The sequence below is a fragment of the Bufo bufo genome, chromosome 2, assembly GCF_905171765.1.
Source record: "Bufo bufo chromosome 2, aBufBuf1.1, whole genome shotgun sequence".
Lineage (NCBI taxonomy): Eukaryota > Metazoa > Chordata > Amphibia > Anura > Bufonidae > Bufo > Bufo bufo.
Genome location: NC_053390.1, coordinates 111,586,708 through 111,602,102, shown reverse-complemented (window position 1 = coordinate 111,602,102; position 15,395 = coordinate 111,586,708). Strand labels below are relative to the sequence as shown.

The 15,395-nt window shown below is 47.3% G+C and overlaps 1 protein-coding gene across 3 annotated transcripts in view; it reads right to left on the bottom strand.

Annotated features, from left to right (window-relative positions):
- The window catches only part of POC5 (POC5 centriolar protein), a 66,971-nt gene that overhangs the window by 34,682 nt on the left and 16,894 nt on the right, over positions 1-15,395 (bottom strand). For all 3 annotated transcript variants that reach the window (XM_040421417.1, XM_040421418.1, XM_040421419.1), the window contains exons 3-4: positions 8,789-8,933; positions 735-830 (exon numbers count right to left, since the gene is read on the bottom strand). In XM_040421417.1, the coding sequence (XP_040277351.1) occupies positions 735-830; positions 8,789-8,933 (241 nt within the window). The remainder of the gene's footprint in view (positions 1-734; positions 831-8,788; positions 8,934-15,395) is intronic.

The following is a 15,395-nucleotide window of genomic DNA, read 5'->3' as shown; positions in this document are numbered from 1 at the left end:
TGAAAAACGCATCAAAACGCATTGCACTCACGCGAAAAAAACTGAACACAAGCGCAGACAAAACTGACTGAATTTGCTTGCAAAATGGTGCGAGTTTCACTGAACGCACCCTGAACGCATTCCGACCTAATCCGTCACCTTCAAATGAAAGAGGCCTAAGGGTTACTGACTGGCTAAGAGGCAGGGGCGGACTGGGAACTTAAAGTGGACCCATGTTGTAGGCGGGTCCAAAATGACAGAAGGCAGGGCTAACACAAGTAGGTGGGGCCAGCAATACCATACTGCAGCACAAAGTACCGCCCTAGCAGAGCCAAATACCACAGTGCAACACAATAAACTGACCCAGCAGCATCAAAATCCACAGTGCAGCAGAAAATAATGCCCCTGCAGGACCAAATACCTCCTCAGAAGCTGCCCCTCTGTGGTGGCCAGCGCCAGCTGCCACGTTCTGTCCTCCTACTCCAATTGCCTCAGGATGGCAAAGCAGCAGAATTCTGGAATCGGGAGGGCACCTCTGGCCGCCAACCAGGTACATAACTGCAGTAATTGATGCTCCCAGCATTAACTCCGGGAGTAACAGATCATTACTTACTAGGCTGGCGGCCATGAGGAGGGCTCAGGTGGCCCCCTGGGCATCGGCTCACAGGGACATTTCCTTGTAGAGACTATGGCACGTCGGCCCCTGCTGTGAAGGGAATAACCCTTTCATCTATGTACCTTCCTAATGCTACTACCTTGATGGTTCTCAGTATCGCTTGCTGGAGAGGGCCCTCTTTGACTTTCTCTTTCTGAACTTCTTTGATGGTCCTCTAATGAAGATTGTGGTCCCTCTGAAAAGACATATTAAATACACATGTTAACATCTGCCGAGCATGCGTCTTTATAATAATGAGGAGAGGGAAATACACCTCTGCCCATGTGTTATCAGGCTCCCTGAAATCCAGCATGTCCCATCATTCTCCCCGTACACATAGCTCCTCAGCCCAGCTCACTACAGTAGGTAGCCGTGTTAAGCTTTTGGGGTGCTTTCACACGTGGCAGATTTTGTTGCTGAATTTTCTGCGACTCAAAATCAGTTCCATCCACCTAAATGAGGCTTGCAGAAATCCATGGGCTTGCCGCCCCATTCAAATGAATAGAACCGATTTCCAGTCGTGAAAAATTCTGCAACAGAATCCATAAGGTCTGAAAGCACCCTCAACTATGTCTAGCCTAAGGGCCAGTTCACATTACTGATTTTGAAAAACACGCTGCGGAATCTGCAGCTTTTTTTTTTGGCGTGAAAAACACGGTTTCTGATGCGTTTTTTTTAACCAATGGATGTTCACTTCATTACATAGCAGAATTTTCAGCTTGAGGTTTTTGGAAGCAGATCTGCGCCAAAAAGCGTGTGGAAAACGCACAAAAAATGCACGCACTTTCACTTCAATGGGAGATTCAGCCTCAAGGTGGGACACGCTGCTTCTTTTTTCCATGTGCAAAAGCAATTGCTGCTTCCCATTGAAATGAATGGGAGGCTGTTTTGAGGCTTTTTTGGAGCTGATTTTGAGGCAGGAGCGCTCCAAAATCAGTGCCAAAAAACTCAGTGTGAACTGGCCCTAAAGGCCCCCATACACATTCAATAGTTGTCAGCGGACAGCCATCTCATCAGACTCCGACATACACATACAGTGGATATAAAAAGTCTACACACCCCTGTTAAAATGTCAGGTTTCTGTGATGTAAAAAAAATGAGACAAAGATAACTGGATTTTTGTGCTCACCGTAAAATCCTTTTCTCGTAGGATGCATTGGGGGACACAACACCATGGGGTATATGCCCAGCTACCACTAGGAGGCACTAGATATAAAAAAAAGTTGGCTCCGCCCAGGTGGGCTGTACCCTCTCCACAGCACTAGGCTATCCAGTTTGTACCAAAATCAGTAGGAGAGAGAAACAAAAGCAAAGAACTAACATATCGTGGACCAGAAAACAGCAGTCCGGTGACAGGGAGAGTAATAAAAACAGAGGGTGGGATCTGTGTCCGCCAATGCACCCTACGAGAAAAGGATTTTACGGCGAGTACAAAAATCCAGTTTTCTCTTGAATGCATTGGGGACACAGCACCATGGGACGTCCCAAAGCAGTCCTCGAGGGTGGGATTGAAACCTCATGCAAGAAGAAGGATGCACAGGTGCAGAAGAACCATGTGACCCAACAGGACCAGGAGAGACCCCAGCATGAAAAGGTTCCAAAGAAAAGGGAGACCGTGAAGATCCCAAGGACAGGTGCCTGGGAAACAAGGCCTACAGGAAGGAACAAGGGAACAAATAGAGGGTCTAAGGGAATGGTCAGGAGAAAGGACCTGCTTCCCATACAGAGGAGGCGAGGAACAAGCCTCTGTAAGACATAATAATCGCTGTGAAATGTAAGACCAGGGAAATCCCTAGCTACATAAAGCCACTGGGAATAAAGGAACCAGGCCCTGGTGATACAAGCGGGGACCCACTGGTGGAGTAGAGTACTGACTACAGCGTCTGGATAAGGTACAGGTACTCTACCTATGAAGGGAGCAATGGGGCTGCTTGGTGCACATTAGAACAAGTGTTATGGCTACAGCCCCTGGAGATGGAGCACCAGAGAAGAGTACGGACTTACAGCATCAGAATATGGTACAGTTACTCTACTTAAGAAGGGAGTAACGTAGCTGCCGGGATACAGCTTGCATAGTGTACTGTAAAGGCTACAGGTACTCACTCTGGTGAACCAGGGCTCCCTCTGTTATAGCCAGATATATTGTTGCGTGATGCACGCTAGCACCAGAATGGCCGTCTTGGCTACAGCGCCTGCCAGGAACACTCTCCGACTAGGAGGGTGTAGAATATAGCCCCTGGTACGGAGAAATAGCTGCAGTGCTGGGTACAGCATTTGGCAGTGGTACAAGTACCCCCCTGTTAAGGGGGAGGCGTACGTACCTGGGAAACCACGTAGGTGTGCCGGCATGCTAACCACGTGGCGGGTTGCTTACCTTGTGCAGCCAGGGGAGCGCCATCCGAAAGTCCACTAGAGGGGATGCCAACCCTGGAGATGAGAGGTTCCTCAGCGGACATTTGTCTTGAACCACTCAGAGGGAATCTGTCTGGTGGAAGACCGCCTGATGCTCTGTTACCGAGAAAAATCAGAGCAGAGGTGTCCCCCGAGGCAGCGGATGCAATGGCAGGTAAGGGTTGTCACCAGCCTCAGGCTTGTCCTGGGAGTGACCCGAGGATGCTGAGGGGGAGCGGGACATGGTTGTGACAACCAGAGGTCGTCTGCAGGACCTAGCAGAGAGTGCCCCATCCGTGGAAGGGTCCCTGGGAGGGCAGAGGTGGCCGCAATCCTTGGTCAGGCAGTCGGTGCAGCGACTCTGCCAAAGACTGGTAGAGTCTGACAGGATTCCCTATGACTTGGGACAGGGAAGAGGCCTGGTAGGGGAGACAGACAGAAAGGAGCGACTGCACACAAACAGGGACAGGCTGACCATGCGGCAGCCCCTTATCGTCCCAGGCGCACCCTCACATACTGCGACACCCCACTACACAGCATAAGAAACTGTGGTGCCTGTACCAAAAGCTGTCTACTGGATCCCAGGGACAGAGTTCCCAAAGATGTGCTGCAGCAGCTGCAGAATATCCCCCCCTTGCTGGCAAGATTGTTGCTATTTAAAACAGCACTCAGAGGGTTAAAGCCCGCGCTAGGCTTGGAGGAGGAGCCCCTCCAGAAGCCAGGAGCAACGGGGAGGGGCCGGCAAAAACCCGGGAAACAAGGGAAGGGGGCGGGAGAAAATGCGGCCTAGTCGTGGAGGAAGCCGGGGCCTCGAGTAAAGAGATGGACAGAAAAGGTGCGCCGTCGGCGGGACGGAATCGCAGGAGACCGGGGGCCCTGCAGAATGAAGAAAACCGGTGAGGGGGGCTTCAGAGGGGGAGCGATGCTTAGAAAGGCGAAAAAGAGGGCAAAAGGAGCACCAGGGGCCCGGGGGCAGGCCTAAGAAAAATGCGGCCTAGTCCCGGACTAAAGTAGATGGGAGGCCGGTGAGAGGACCGGGGGAGGCCGCAGGAAGCAGCTCCACCCAGGAATGACCAGGAGAAGGGGAAGGAGGCCAGGGGGGAAGGGAGAAGGCAGAGAGGACCGGGGGAGGAGGTCCCCCTCCCTTCCCAGAGAGAGAATTCCTCCCCGCCTGGGAGAGAAGGCGACCCCCCAGGTGGAAACCTCTTCCGTCAGCCACGGGATGGATCCCACCCCCTGACCACAACAGGGGACCTCACCCTGGACCCCCACTAACTCTGGGACAGGGACGCAGGAGGTATACTCACCATCCGACGTCTTCGGGCGCCGCAGGGTCACCCCATCGGCAGACTCAACACGGGAACCGTGGGAATGCCGGCATGCCGCCACTGCGGATGCAGTCAATGGGGACTGGGTGACCGGCGAGGTACCTGGGTACGCGCCTGCAGGGGGTGCAGCTAAAGTGGCAGCCCAGGATGGAGTACCCGCATGCAGCAGGTGAAAACCTGCAGAAGAAAGAAAAAAGGAGAAAAAAATAGCAGAAAGACCTGCAGGAAAAAGGCAGGTCAGGTCTGCCACCTACAGCACTAGACAAAAAACTGGATAGCCTAGTGCTGTGGAGAGAATATAGACCACCTGGGAAGTGCCAACCTTTTTTTTTTTTTATATCTAGTACCTCCTAGTGGTAGCTGGGCATATACCCCATGGTGCTGTGTCCCCCAATGCATTCAAGAGAAAAATCATTTCAGAACTTTTTCCACCTTTAATGTGACCTATAAACTGTACCACTCAATTGAAAAACTAACTGAAATCTTTTAGGTGGAGGGAAGAAAAAATATAAAAATAAAATAATATGGTTGCATAAGTGTGCACACCCTTAAACTAATACTTTGTTGAAGCATCTTTTGATTTTATTACAGCACTCAGTCTTTTTGGGTATGAGTCTATCAGCATGGCACATTTTGACTTGGCAAGATTTGCCCACTCTTCTTTGCAAAAACACTCCAAATCTGTCAGATTGTGAGGGTATCTCCTGTGCACAGCCCTCTTCAGATCACCCCACAGATTTTCAATCAGATTCAGGTCTGGGCTCTGGCTGGGCCATTCCAAAACTTTAATCTTCTTCTGGTGAAGCCATTCCTTTGTTGATTTGGATGTATGATTTGGGTCGTTGTCATGCTGAAAGATGAAGTTCCTCTTCATGTTCACCTTTCTAGCAGAAGCCTGAGGGTACATGCACACGTTCAGGATTCATGTGCGGAGAATCCGCACTGAAATCCGCAGGTGTTCACAGGCAAATCTGTGCGGTCAATCCGCATTAATTGGTGCGGATTTGCATACGGATTTGCGTGCGGATTTGGTGCGGATTTTCCGCATGCGGATTTCACTAAGTGAATGAAGAAAATCCGGTCAGGAAAAAAAAAATTAATTGACATGTCGCGGATTTTAAAATCCGCACCGCAGGTCAAAATCCGCGCGGAAAAAATCTGCATCGTGTGCATTGAGAATTTCAAATTCTCATAGAATACAATGGACATGACCTACGGTGCGGATTTTCCGCACGCAAATCCGCGCGGAAAATCCGCACGCAATCCTGATCGTGTGCAGGGGGCCTGAAGGTTTAGTACCAATATTGACTGGTATTTGGAACTGTTCATAATTCCATCTAGCTTAAAGGGATTCTGTCACCACGTTTTGGGCTATAGAGCTGTGGACATGCACGGCTAGATCGCCGCTAGCATGTCCGCAATATACCGGTCCTATAGGGCTGTGTGCTTTTATTTTCTTTAAAAAAGGATTTTAGAGATATGTAAATTAGTCTTGTATGTGTCCAAGGGGCTGTACGAACCTTCCTGGTGCCCAGCCACGCCCGCCTGTGAAGGAGCCCAGCACCGCCTATGTCCTCCGAATCTCGTCCTTTCATCAACGATAGATTGCCGTAATCTCGCGATGCGCGAGCTCGCGCATGCGCAGTTCTTTCCCAGAGGCTGATGCCAGCACAGGGAAGGAACACTATACCGGCACTGCGCATGCGCGAGCTCGCGCATCGCGAGATTACATCAATCTATCATTGATGAAAGGAGGAGATCGGAGGACATAGGCGGTGCTGGGCTCCTTCACAGGCCGGCGGTGCTGGGCTCCAGGAAGGTTCGTACAGCCCCTTGGACACATACAAGACAAATTTACATATCTCTAAAATCCTTTTTTAAAGAAAATAAAAGCACACAGCCCTATAGGACCGGTATATTGCGGACATGCTAGCGGCGATCTAGCCGTGCATGTCCACAGCTCTATAGCCAAAAACGTGGTGACAGAATCCCTTTAACTAAGGCCCCAGTTCCAGCTGAAGAAAAACAGCCTCTTGGCATGATGCTGCCACCACCATGCTTCACTGTGGGTATGGTGTTCTTTTGGTTATGTGCAGTGTTGTTTTTGCGCCAAACATATCTTTTGGAATTATGGCCAAAAAGTTCAACCTTGGTTTCATCAGACCATAACACCTTAAATAAATAGCAAACTAAGCTGCAAAAACCAGTGTCAGGCAGCTTCTGCCAAGGCCAATAAGATAGTGGGTTGCATCAGAAGGGGCATAGATGCCCGTGATGAGAACATATTCCTACTACTTTACAAATCACTAGTCAGACCACACATGGAGTACTGTGTACAGTTCTGGGCTCCAGTGAACAAGGCAGACATAGCAGAGCTGGAGAGGGTCCAGAGGAGGGCAACTAAAGTAATAACTGGAATGGGGCAACTACAGTACCCTGAAAGATTATCAAAATTAGGGTTATTCACGTTAGAAAAAAGACGACTGAGGGGAGATCTAATTACTATGTATAAATATATCAGGGGGCAGTACAGAGATCTATCCCATCATCTATTTATCCCCAGGACTGTGACTGTGACGAGAGGACATCCTCTGTGTCTGGAGGAAAGAAGGTTTGTACACAAACATAGAAAAGGATTATTTACGGTAAGAGCAGTGAGACTATGGAACTCTCTGCCTGAGGAGGTGGTGATGGTGAGTACAATAAAGGAATTCAAGAGGGGCCTGGATGTGTTTCGGGAGCGTAATAATATTACAGGCTATAGCTACTAGAGAGGGGTCGTTGATCCAGGGAGTTATTCTGATTGCCTGATTGGAGTCGGGAAGGAATTTTTTATTCCCCTAAAGTGGGAAAAATTGGCTTCTTCCTCACAGGTTTTTTTTTGCCTTCCTCTGGATCAACTTGCAGGTTAACAGGCCGAACTGGATGGACAAATGTCTTTTTTCGGCCTTATGTACTATGTTATGTACTATGTCACCTTTTCCCACATGCTTTTGGGAGACTTCAGATGTGTTTTTGCAAAATGTAGCCTGGATTGGATGTTTTTCTTCGTAAGAAAAGGCTTTCATCTTGCCACTCTACCCCATAGCCCAGACATATGAAGAGAACGGGAGATTGTTGTCACATGTACCACACAGCCAGTACTTGCCAGATATTCCTGCAGCTCCTTTAATGTTGCTGTAGGCCTCGTGGTAGCCTCCCAGACTAGTTTTCTTCTCGTCTTTTCATCAATTTTGGAGGGACGTCCAGTTCTTGGTAATGTCACTGTTGTGCCATATTTTCTCCACTTGATGATGACTGTCTTCACTGTGTTCCATGGTACATCTAATGCCTTGGAAATTCTTTTGTACCCTTCTCCTGACTGATACCTTTTAACAATGAGATCCCTCTGATGCTTTGGAAGCTCTCTGTGGACCATGGCTTTTGCTGTGGGATGCGACTATGAATATTTCAGAAAAGACCAACTAGAGCAGCTGAACTTTATTTGGGGTTAATCAGGGGCACTTTAAATGATGGCAGGTGTATGCTGACTCCTATTTAACATGATTTTGAATGCGATTGCCTAAGGCTCCATTCACACCTCCATGGTGTGTTGCGGACCCGCAAATTGCGGATCTGCAACACACCCGGCCGGCACCCCTATAGAAATGCAGCTGCGGACAAGAATAGGACATGTTCTATCTTTTGCGGAGCTGCGGACCGGAAGATCGGGGCCGCGCTCCGCAAATGCGAATAGCACACTGTGTGCTGTCCGCATCCATTCCGTCCCCATAGAGAATGAATGGGTCCGCACCCATTCCGCAAAATTGCGGAACGGATGCGGACCCATTTGCAGACGTGTGAATGGAGCCTAATTCTGAACACAGCTACATCCCCAGTTATAAGAGGGTGTGCACACTTATGCAACCACATTATTATTATTTTTTTTTGTTTTCTTCCCTCCACCTAAAAGATTTCAGTTTGTTTTTCAATTGAGTGGAACAGTTTATAGGTCACATTATAGGTGGAAAAAGTTGTGAAATGATTTATCTTTGTCTCATTTTTTTACAGCACAGAAACCTGATAGTTTAACAGGGGTGTGTAGACTTTTTATATCCACTGTACATGTTCGGTTCGGCTGAACGGGGAGAGAGGAGAAAGAAGACGTGGCTGCGGCAGCTTATCTTCTGGGAGAACAAAAGAGTTGGCCAAAAATATTAATTTTGCCCGATCCTTCTCTCCCCCAACCTCATCTGTCGGGGGAGAGTCGGGAACTCCCCATACACATTAATCTATCGGCCGGTTCAGCTCACCATAGACTATGTGTATGGGGGCCTTAAAGGAACAAATTACATTGTTCAGACTGTGATCTTTGAAAACTCATAACGATTATTATTTTGAAGGAGGAGGATAAAACAGTGATTCTCTTGCCATCCATTCGCCTGCTTGATATTACCTGGGATTTGTTCTTGCGCAGCTTCCCCGAGCCCTGAAAACCTGTCACTTGTGGTTTGTTCAGCAGTCAGTTGATGCTCCCTGAGGAAATGAGGCCCAAACTTAGGAGTTACCACCGCATAGCGAAGAAGCTCTTCGTATTCGTCCTGTCACAAGAGAGTCAGAAGAGCAGGAGCTGCTTAACCGTGTAATGAAACCAGGAGATGGATGGCATTTCTAGGACGGGAGGCTCTCCCTTCTTTCTAGAACATGCTCACATCGAAAATCTAGAGAGCCTTGTAACAAGCTACAGAGAAGGACCAGAAATACACAGAACACACACCTCATGGTCGCCCCTCTACTGCTGTGACAATCTACACCTCGGACGCCCACAAATCTCATCATCCCATATACCCGTACACTGTCACGTCACGCTGCCCAATACAAGCATGCTAAAGCGAGTGTGTAGACACGTGTGCCACGTATGAACCCCACTCAGACTACTATTTTTTGGGGATTATATTTTATTTATCATAAGGGCATTTTAGTTGCAAATTAGAATTTTTGTTCAATTTTTTGGTTAATAATCATTGTTTCCTATGAAGTTGCGTGTATTAATTATTAGGTTATATTTTCATACACGGTATGCTTTGCGCTCTCACGTAATGTAGATTTTGGTAACCTGGAAGCGGTTGGCAGTATACATTTTTAACACATTTGTGGATGGTGCCCATATATTGGAAGGCCTCTCTGTTCTCTCGATGTATACGGTTGTGGTATATATGAGATTTGCGCGTCTTATTAGATTTATGGTGTTTTTATGTGTAAACTTCTGCTTGGATGCACATTTTAGGTCCAAATGTATGTTTTGATGCATTTTTTTAAAATTAATTTGTGTTTGTCACAAAGTTATCTGAAGGTAGACATGGCTGTTGACAGTCTGTCAAGGGAACTGCAATCATCGGGTTGTGAGCTTTTTACAAATGTATAGGTTTTGGGGCTACTTTAACATTTCCAGCTTAAAACCAGATTTTTGGTCTTTCCAGTTCTGGTGATTTTATGTGTGTATGTAAATGTAGGCCTAAGGCCTCATGCACACGACCATGCCGTTTTTTGAGGTCCGCAAACCGCGGAACCCACAAAAAACGGAAGGCACCCGTGTTGCCTTCTGCAATTTGCGGAACGGAACGGGCGCTGGCAATATAAATGCCTATTCTTGTCCGCAAAGCGCGGACAAGAATAGGACATGTTATATTTTTTAAGCCGGGCCTCGGAACTGAGCCATGCATGCGGACAGCACACGGAGTGTTGTCCGCATCTTTTGCGGCCCCATTGAAATGAATGGGTCCACATCCGAGCCGCCAAAACGGCTGCTCGGATGCGGACCCAAACGACGGCCATGTGCATGAGGTCTAAGTGTTATGTCTGAACTCCACACATGTTGAACATTTATTTTTAAAGGGAACCTGTCAGGTTGAGCATAGGGGGTCATTTATTAAGACAGGCGTTTTAGATGCCCCTTTAGCTGGCGGTGGATTTATCACCTACACAGCTCAAAGAGCAACCACACAGAGAGCAATTCTAATTAATTATTCTTTATTGGATATCCAAAACATTAGATGGTATATCAGTTAAAACATATACAAAAACAGCACATAATGAGAACACAACGGTGTTACAATAAATGTATAAAAACAGAGTAAGCTCCAAACCAATAAGGGACTAGTATCCCCCCATACACAATGAAGCAGTATCAACTTGGTGGGGCGCATATAGCGATACTAGCATCCAGAGCATACATACACAAACACTCCAAACATTTAAGGGAGTGTAAGCCTGGGTGCCGCCCTCACCAAGCAGAGACTGCAAGGGAAGAGGGGGGGAGAAAACACAGTTTAAAGTGCAAGTGCAATGAATACCTACTGACCCTGGTCTGAAACAGCCGCCCTGGCGGTGGATTTGTCAAATTTATTTAGAGGCGCCAGCCTATACATAACGTCGGCGTATCCACCACCTGTCTAAATCTACGCCAGCTTCCTTGCTGGTGTAGATTTAGACCATTTTCTACACCTAAAACAGACATAGAAAAAGATAAATGAGACGAGCTGGCCGGCCCACCCCCTTCCCCGTCATAACCTTTGCGTCACAATCTGCGACAAATATATGCCAAAAAGTGGTGTACATCTGTTAGTAAATGATCCCCATAGTGTTTAAGCTGCAGGCAGCATGTTATAGAGCAGAAGGAGCAGAGCAGATTGATATATACACTGCTCAAAAAAATAAAGGGAACACAAAAATAACACATCCTAGATCTGAGTTAATTAAAAATTCTTCTGAAATACTTTGTTCTTTACATAGTTGAATGTGCTGACAACAAAATCACACAAAAATAAAAAAATGGAAATCACATTTTTCAACCCATGGAGGTCTGGATTTGGAGTCACACTCAAAATTAAAGTGGAAAAACACACTACAGGCTGATGAAATGTCCTTAAAACAAGTCAAAATGAGGCTCAGTAGTGTGTGTGGCCTCCACGTGCCTGTATGACCTCCCTACAACGCCTGTGCATGCTCCTGATGAGGTGGCGGACGGTCTCCTGAGGGATCTCCTCCCAGACCTGGACTAAAGCATCTGCCAACTCCTGGACAGTCTGTGGTGCAACACAGTGGTGGATAGAGCGAGACATGATGTCCCAGATGTGCTCAATTGGATTCAGGTCTGGGGAACGGGCGGGCCAGTCCATAGCATCAATGCCTTTGTATTGCAGGAACTGCTGACACACTCCAGCCACATGAGGTCTAGCATTGTCTTGCATTAGGAGGAACCCAGGGCCAACCGCACCAGCATATGGTCTCACAAGGGGTCTGAGGATCTCATCTCGGTACCTAATGGCAGTCAGGCTACCTCTGGCGAGCACATGGAGGGCTGTGCGGCCCTCCAAAGAAATGCCACCCCACACCATTACTGACCCAATGCCAAACCGGTCATGCTGGAGGATGTTGCAGGCAGCAGAACGTTCTCCACGGCGTCTCCAGACTCTGTCACGTCTGTCACATGTGCTCAGTGTGAACCTGCTTTCATCTGTGAAGAGCACAGGGCGCCAGTGGCGAATTTGCCAATCTTGGTGTTCTCTGCCAAATGCCAAACGTCCTGCACGGTGTTGGGCTGTAAGCACAACCCCCACCTGTGGACGTCGGGCCCTCATATCACCCTCATGGAGTCTGTTTCTGACCGTTTGAGCAGACACATGCACATTTGTGGCCTGCTGGAGGTCATTTTGCAGGGCTCTGGCAGTGCTCCTCCTGTTCCTCCTTGCACAAAGGCGGAGGTAGCGGTCCTGCTGCTGGGTTGTTGCCCTCCTACGGCCTCCTCCACGTCTCCTGATGTACTGGCCTGTCTCCTGGTAGCGCCTCCATGCTCTGGACACTACGCTGACAGACACAGCAAACCTTCTTGCCACAGCTCGCATTGATGTGCCATCCTGGAGAAGCTGCACTACCTGAGCCACTTGTGTGGGTTGTAGACTCCGTCTCATGCTACCACTAGAGTGGAAGCACCGCCAGCATTCAAAAGTGACCAAAACATCAGCCAGGAAGCATAGGAACTGAGAAGTGGTCTGTGGTCACCACCTGCAGAACCACTCCTTTATTGGGGGTGTCTTGCTAATTGCCAATAATTTCCACCTGTTGTCTATCCCATTTGCACAACAGCATTTGAAATTGATTGTCACTCAGTGTTGCTTCCTAAGTAGACAGTTTGATTTCACAGAAGTGTGATTGACTTGGAGTTACATTGTGTTGTTTAAGTGTTCCCTTTATTTTTTTGAGCAGTGTAGTTATATGGGAAAAGACTCAGTATAACTTGTATTTCGTGCATTTAAATCTCTGCTCATTTTGGGCTTTGAAGTCCAGGAGGCGGTCCTATCAGTGATTGACAGGTCTCTCTGTATACACAGTCATAGAGGACAGGCTGTCAATCACTGATAGGACCGCCTCCTGGACTTCAAAGCCCAAAATGAGCAGGAAATGAAATGAATGAAATATAGGTTTTTACTGAATCTTCCTATATACACAATCTGCTCAGCTCCTTCTGCTCTGTAACACACCGCCTGCAGATTAAGTTGCATGTTCATGGTGTCAGGTTCCCTTTACGAGGTGTGGTCCATATAACTTTCTGCTTGGGTTACACTTTTACCCACTAATGTCAACTTTTATGTAACTTTTATTTATTACACTTTGATGCATGATGTGTGTATAGAGCACTGAGTGGCATTTTGACAACGCGGGTGTATTTTCACAACGCATATGGAGATAGGAGGTTAGTATGTTTTTTTTTATTTTATTTTGTAATTTAGGTTTTATTTGAACATGTCAAAACTGTGAAAATTGTCCTGGCTACTAAAGGTGCAAAATGTCCAAGCACAGCCGGCAGTGAAAAGGTTAAAAATAGACTTCCCCCACCTATAAGTGACACTTTTAGATGGCGCTGTTATACCGGAGATTACTGAGCGACAGGGCAGATGTATACAGAGCCTCAGCAATAGGAGCCGTGCTGCTCCTCTGTATTAGGCATCATGCACACGAACGTGGCGGATTAGGTCCGGATGAGTTCAGTGAAACTCGCACCATTTTGCAAGCAAGTTCAGTCAGTTTTGTCTGCGATTGCGTTCAGTTTTTTCTGCACGGGTGCAATGCGTTTTGGTGCGTTTTTCACGCGCGGAATAAAAAACTCAAGGTTTACAAACAACATCTCCTAGCAACCATCAGTGTAAAACGCATCGCATCCGCACCTGCTTCCCTATTCACTTCTATGGCGCCAGGGCTGCCTGAAGAACATAGAACATGCTGAAATTTTCACGCAACGCAGAAGTGATGCGTGAAAAACAACGCTCATGTGCACAGCCCCATTGAAATGAATGCTTGCAGATTCAGTGCGGGTGCTATGCGTTCATGTCACACATTGCACCCGCGAGGAAAACTCGCTCGTGTGAAAGGGGTCTTAGGCCTCATGCACACGACCATATGTATTTTGCGGTTCGCTAAATATATGGATGACATCTGTGTGCATTCCGTATTTTGCGGAACGGAACTGCTGGCCCCTAATAGAACAGTACTATCCTCGTCTGTAATGCGGACAATAATAGGACATGTTCTATATTTTTTGTAGAACGGAAATACGGACATACGGAAATGGAATGCACATTGAGTACCTTCTGTTTTGTTTGCAGTACCATTGAAATGAATGGTTCCGTATACAGTCCGCAAAAAAAACAACGGAACGGACACAGAATGACGTTTGTGTGCATGAGGCGTTAGGGCTCACTCACACGAACGTGATGCCCGTTGCCGTATTGCAGACCGCATACACGGACACTGTTCCCGTGGCCATTCCGCATCACGGATGCGGACCCATTCATTTCAATGGGTCCACAAATCCGGAGATGCAGAACGGAATGGAATACTACAGAAGCACTACGGAGTGCTTTCTGGGGCTCCGTTCTGTGCTTCTGCATCGCAAAAAGATAGAACTTGCTTTATTCTTTTGCGGAAAAGAAGGATCGCCGACCCATTCAAGTGAATGGGTCGGCGATCCCCAAGCGTCTGCCCCACAGACGGTACCCGTGCATTGCGGACTGCAATTTGCGGTCAACAGCACGGGCTTCACACATTTGTGTGAACGAGCCCTTATCTGCAGGAGACGTGATACTGTCTGATTGCTGGGGGCCCCACCAGTCGCTGGAATGAAGGAGCCACAGTCGCAGTGTAGAGTAGTGGAGCTGTGGTCAAGTGTGCACACTGCTGCTCCATTCAATGTCTGTGGGACTGATGGAAACAGCGGAGTGCTATATTCCACGAGGGTCCCAGTGATCTGACATTTATAAACTATCCTGTTGATAGGTGATAAATGTCAGTTGTGGAAAAACCCAATAAACACACTGCTGGCGGGTGTAGATGCATTTTTGAGGTGACAGGTTCCCTTTAAGACGAATACTCCCCAAATTCCATGAGCCATAACTTCCGTTCACATAGCCATATGAGGGCTTATTTTTTTGCAGGGCAAGGTGTATTTTTTTAATGCCGCAATGTCTTGTATTGGAAAATGGGGGGAAAAATTTGTGGGATGAAATTGAAAAAAAAATTAAATCAACAATCCCACCAAGGTTTTTGATATTGCGGTCCTTATTCTGCAGGTCAATACTATTATGGCGATACCAGTTTTATAGTTTTATTGAAAATTATATATATATACAGTGGAGGAAATAATTATTTGACCCCTCACTGATTTTGTAAGTTTGTCCAATGACAAAGAAATGAAAAGTCTCAGAACAGTATCATTTCAATGGTAGGTTTATTGTAACAGTGGCAGATAGCACATCAAAAGGAAAATCGAAAAAATAACTTTAAATAAAAGATAGCAACTGATTTGCATTTCATTGAGTGAAATAAGTATTTGAACCCTCTTAGGGCTCTTTCACACCTGCGTTCTTGTCTTCCGGCATAGAGTTCCGTCGTCGGGACTCTATGCCGGAAGAATACTGATCAGGATTATCCTAATGCATTCTGAATGGAGAGTAATCCGTTCAGGATGCATCAGGATGTCTTCAGTTCCGGTACGGAACGTTTTTTGG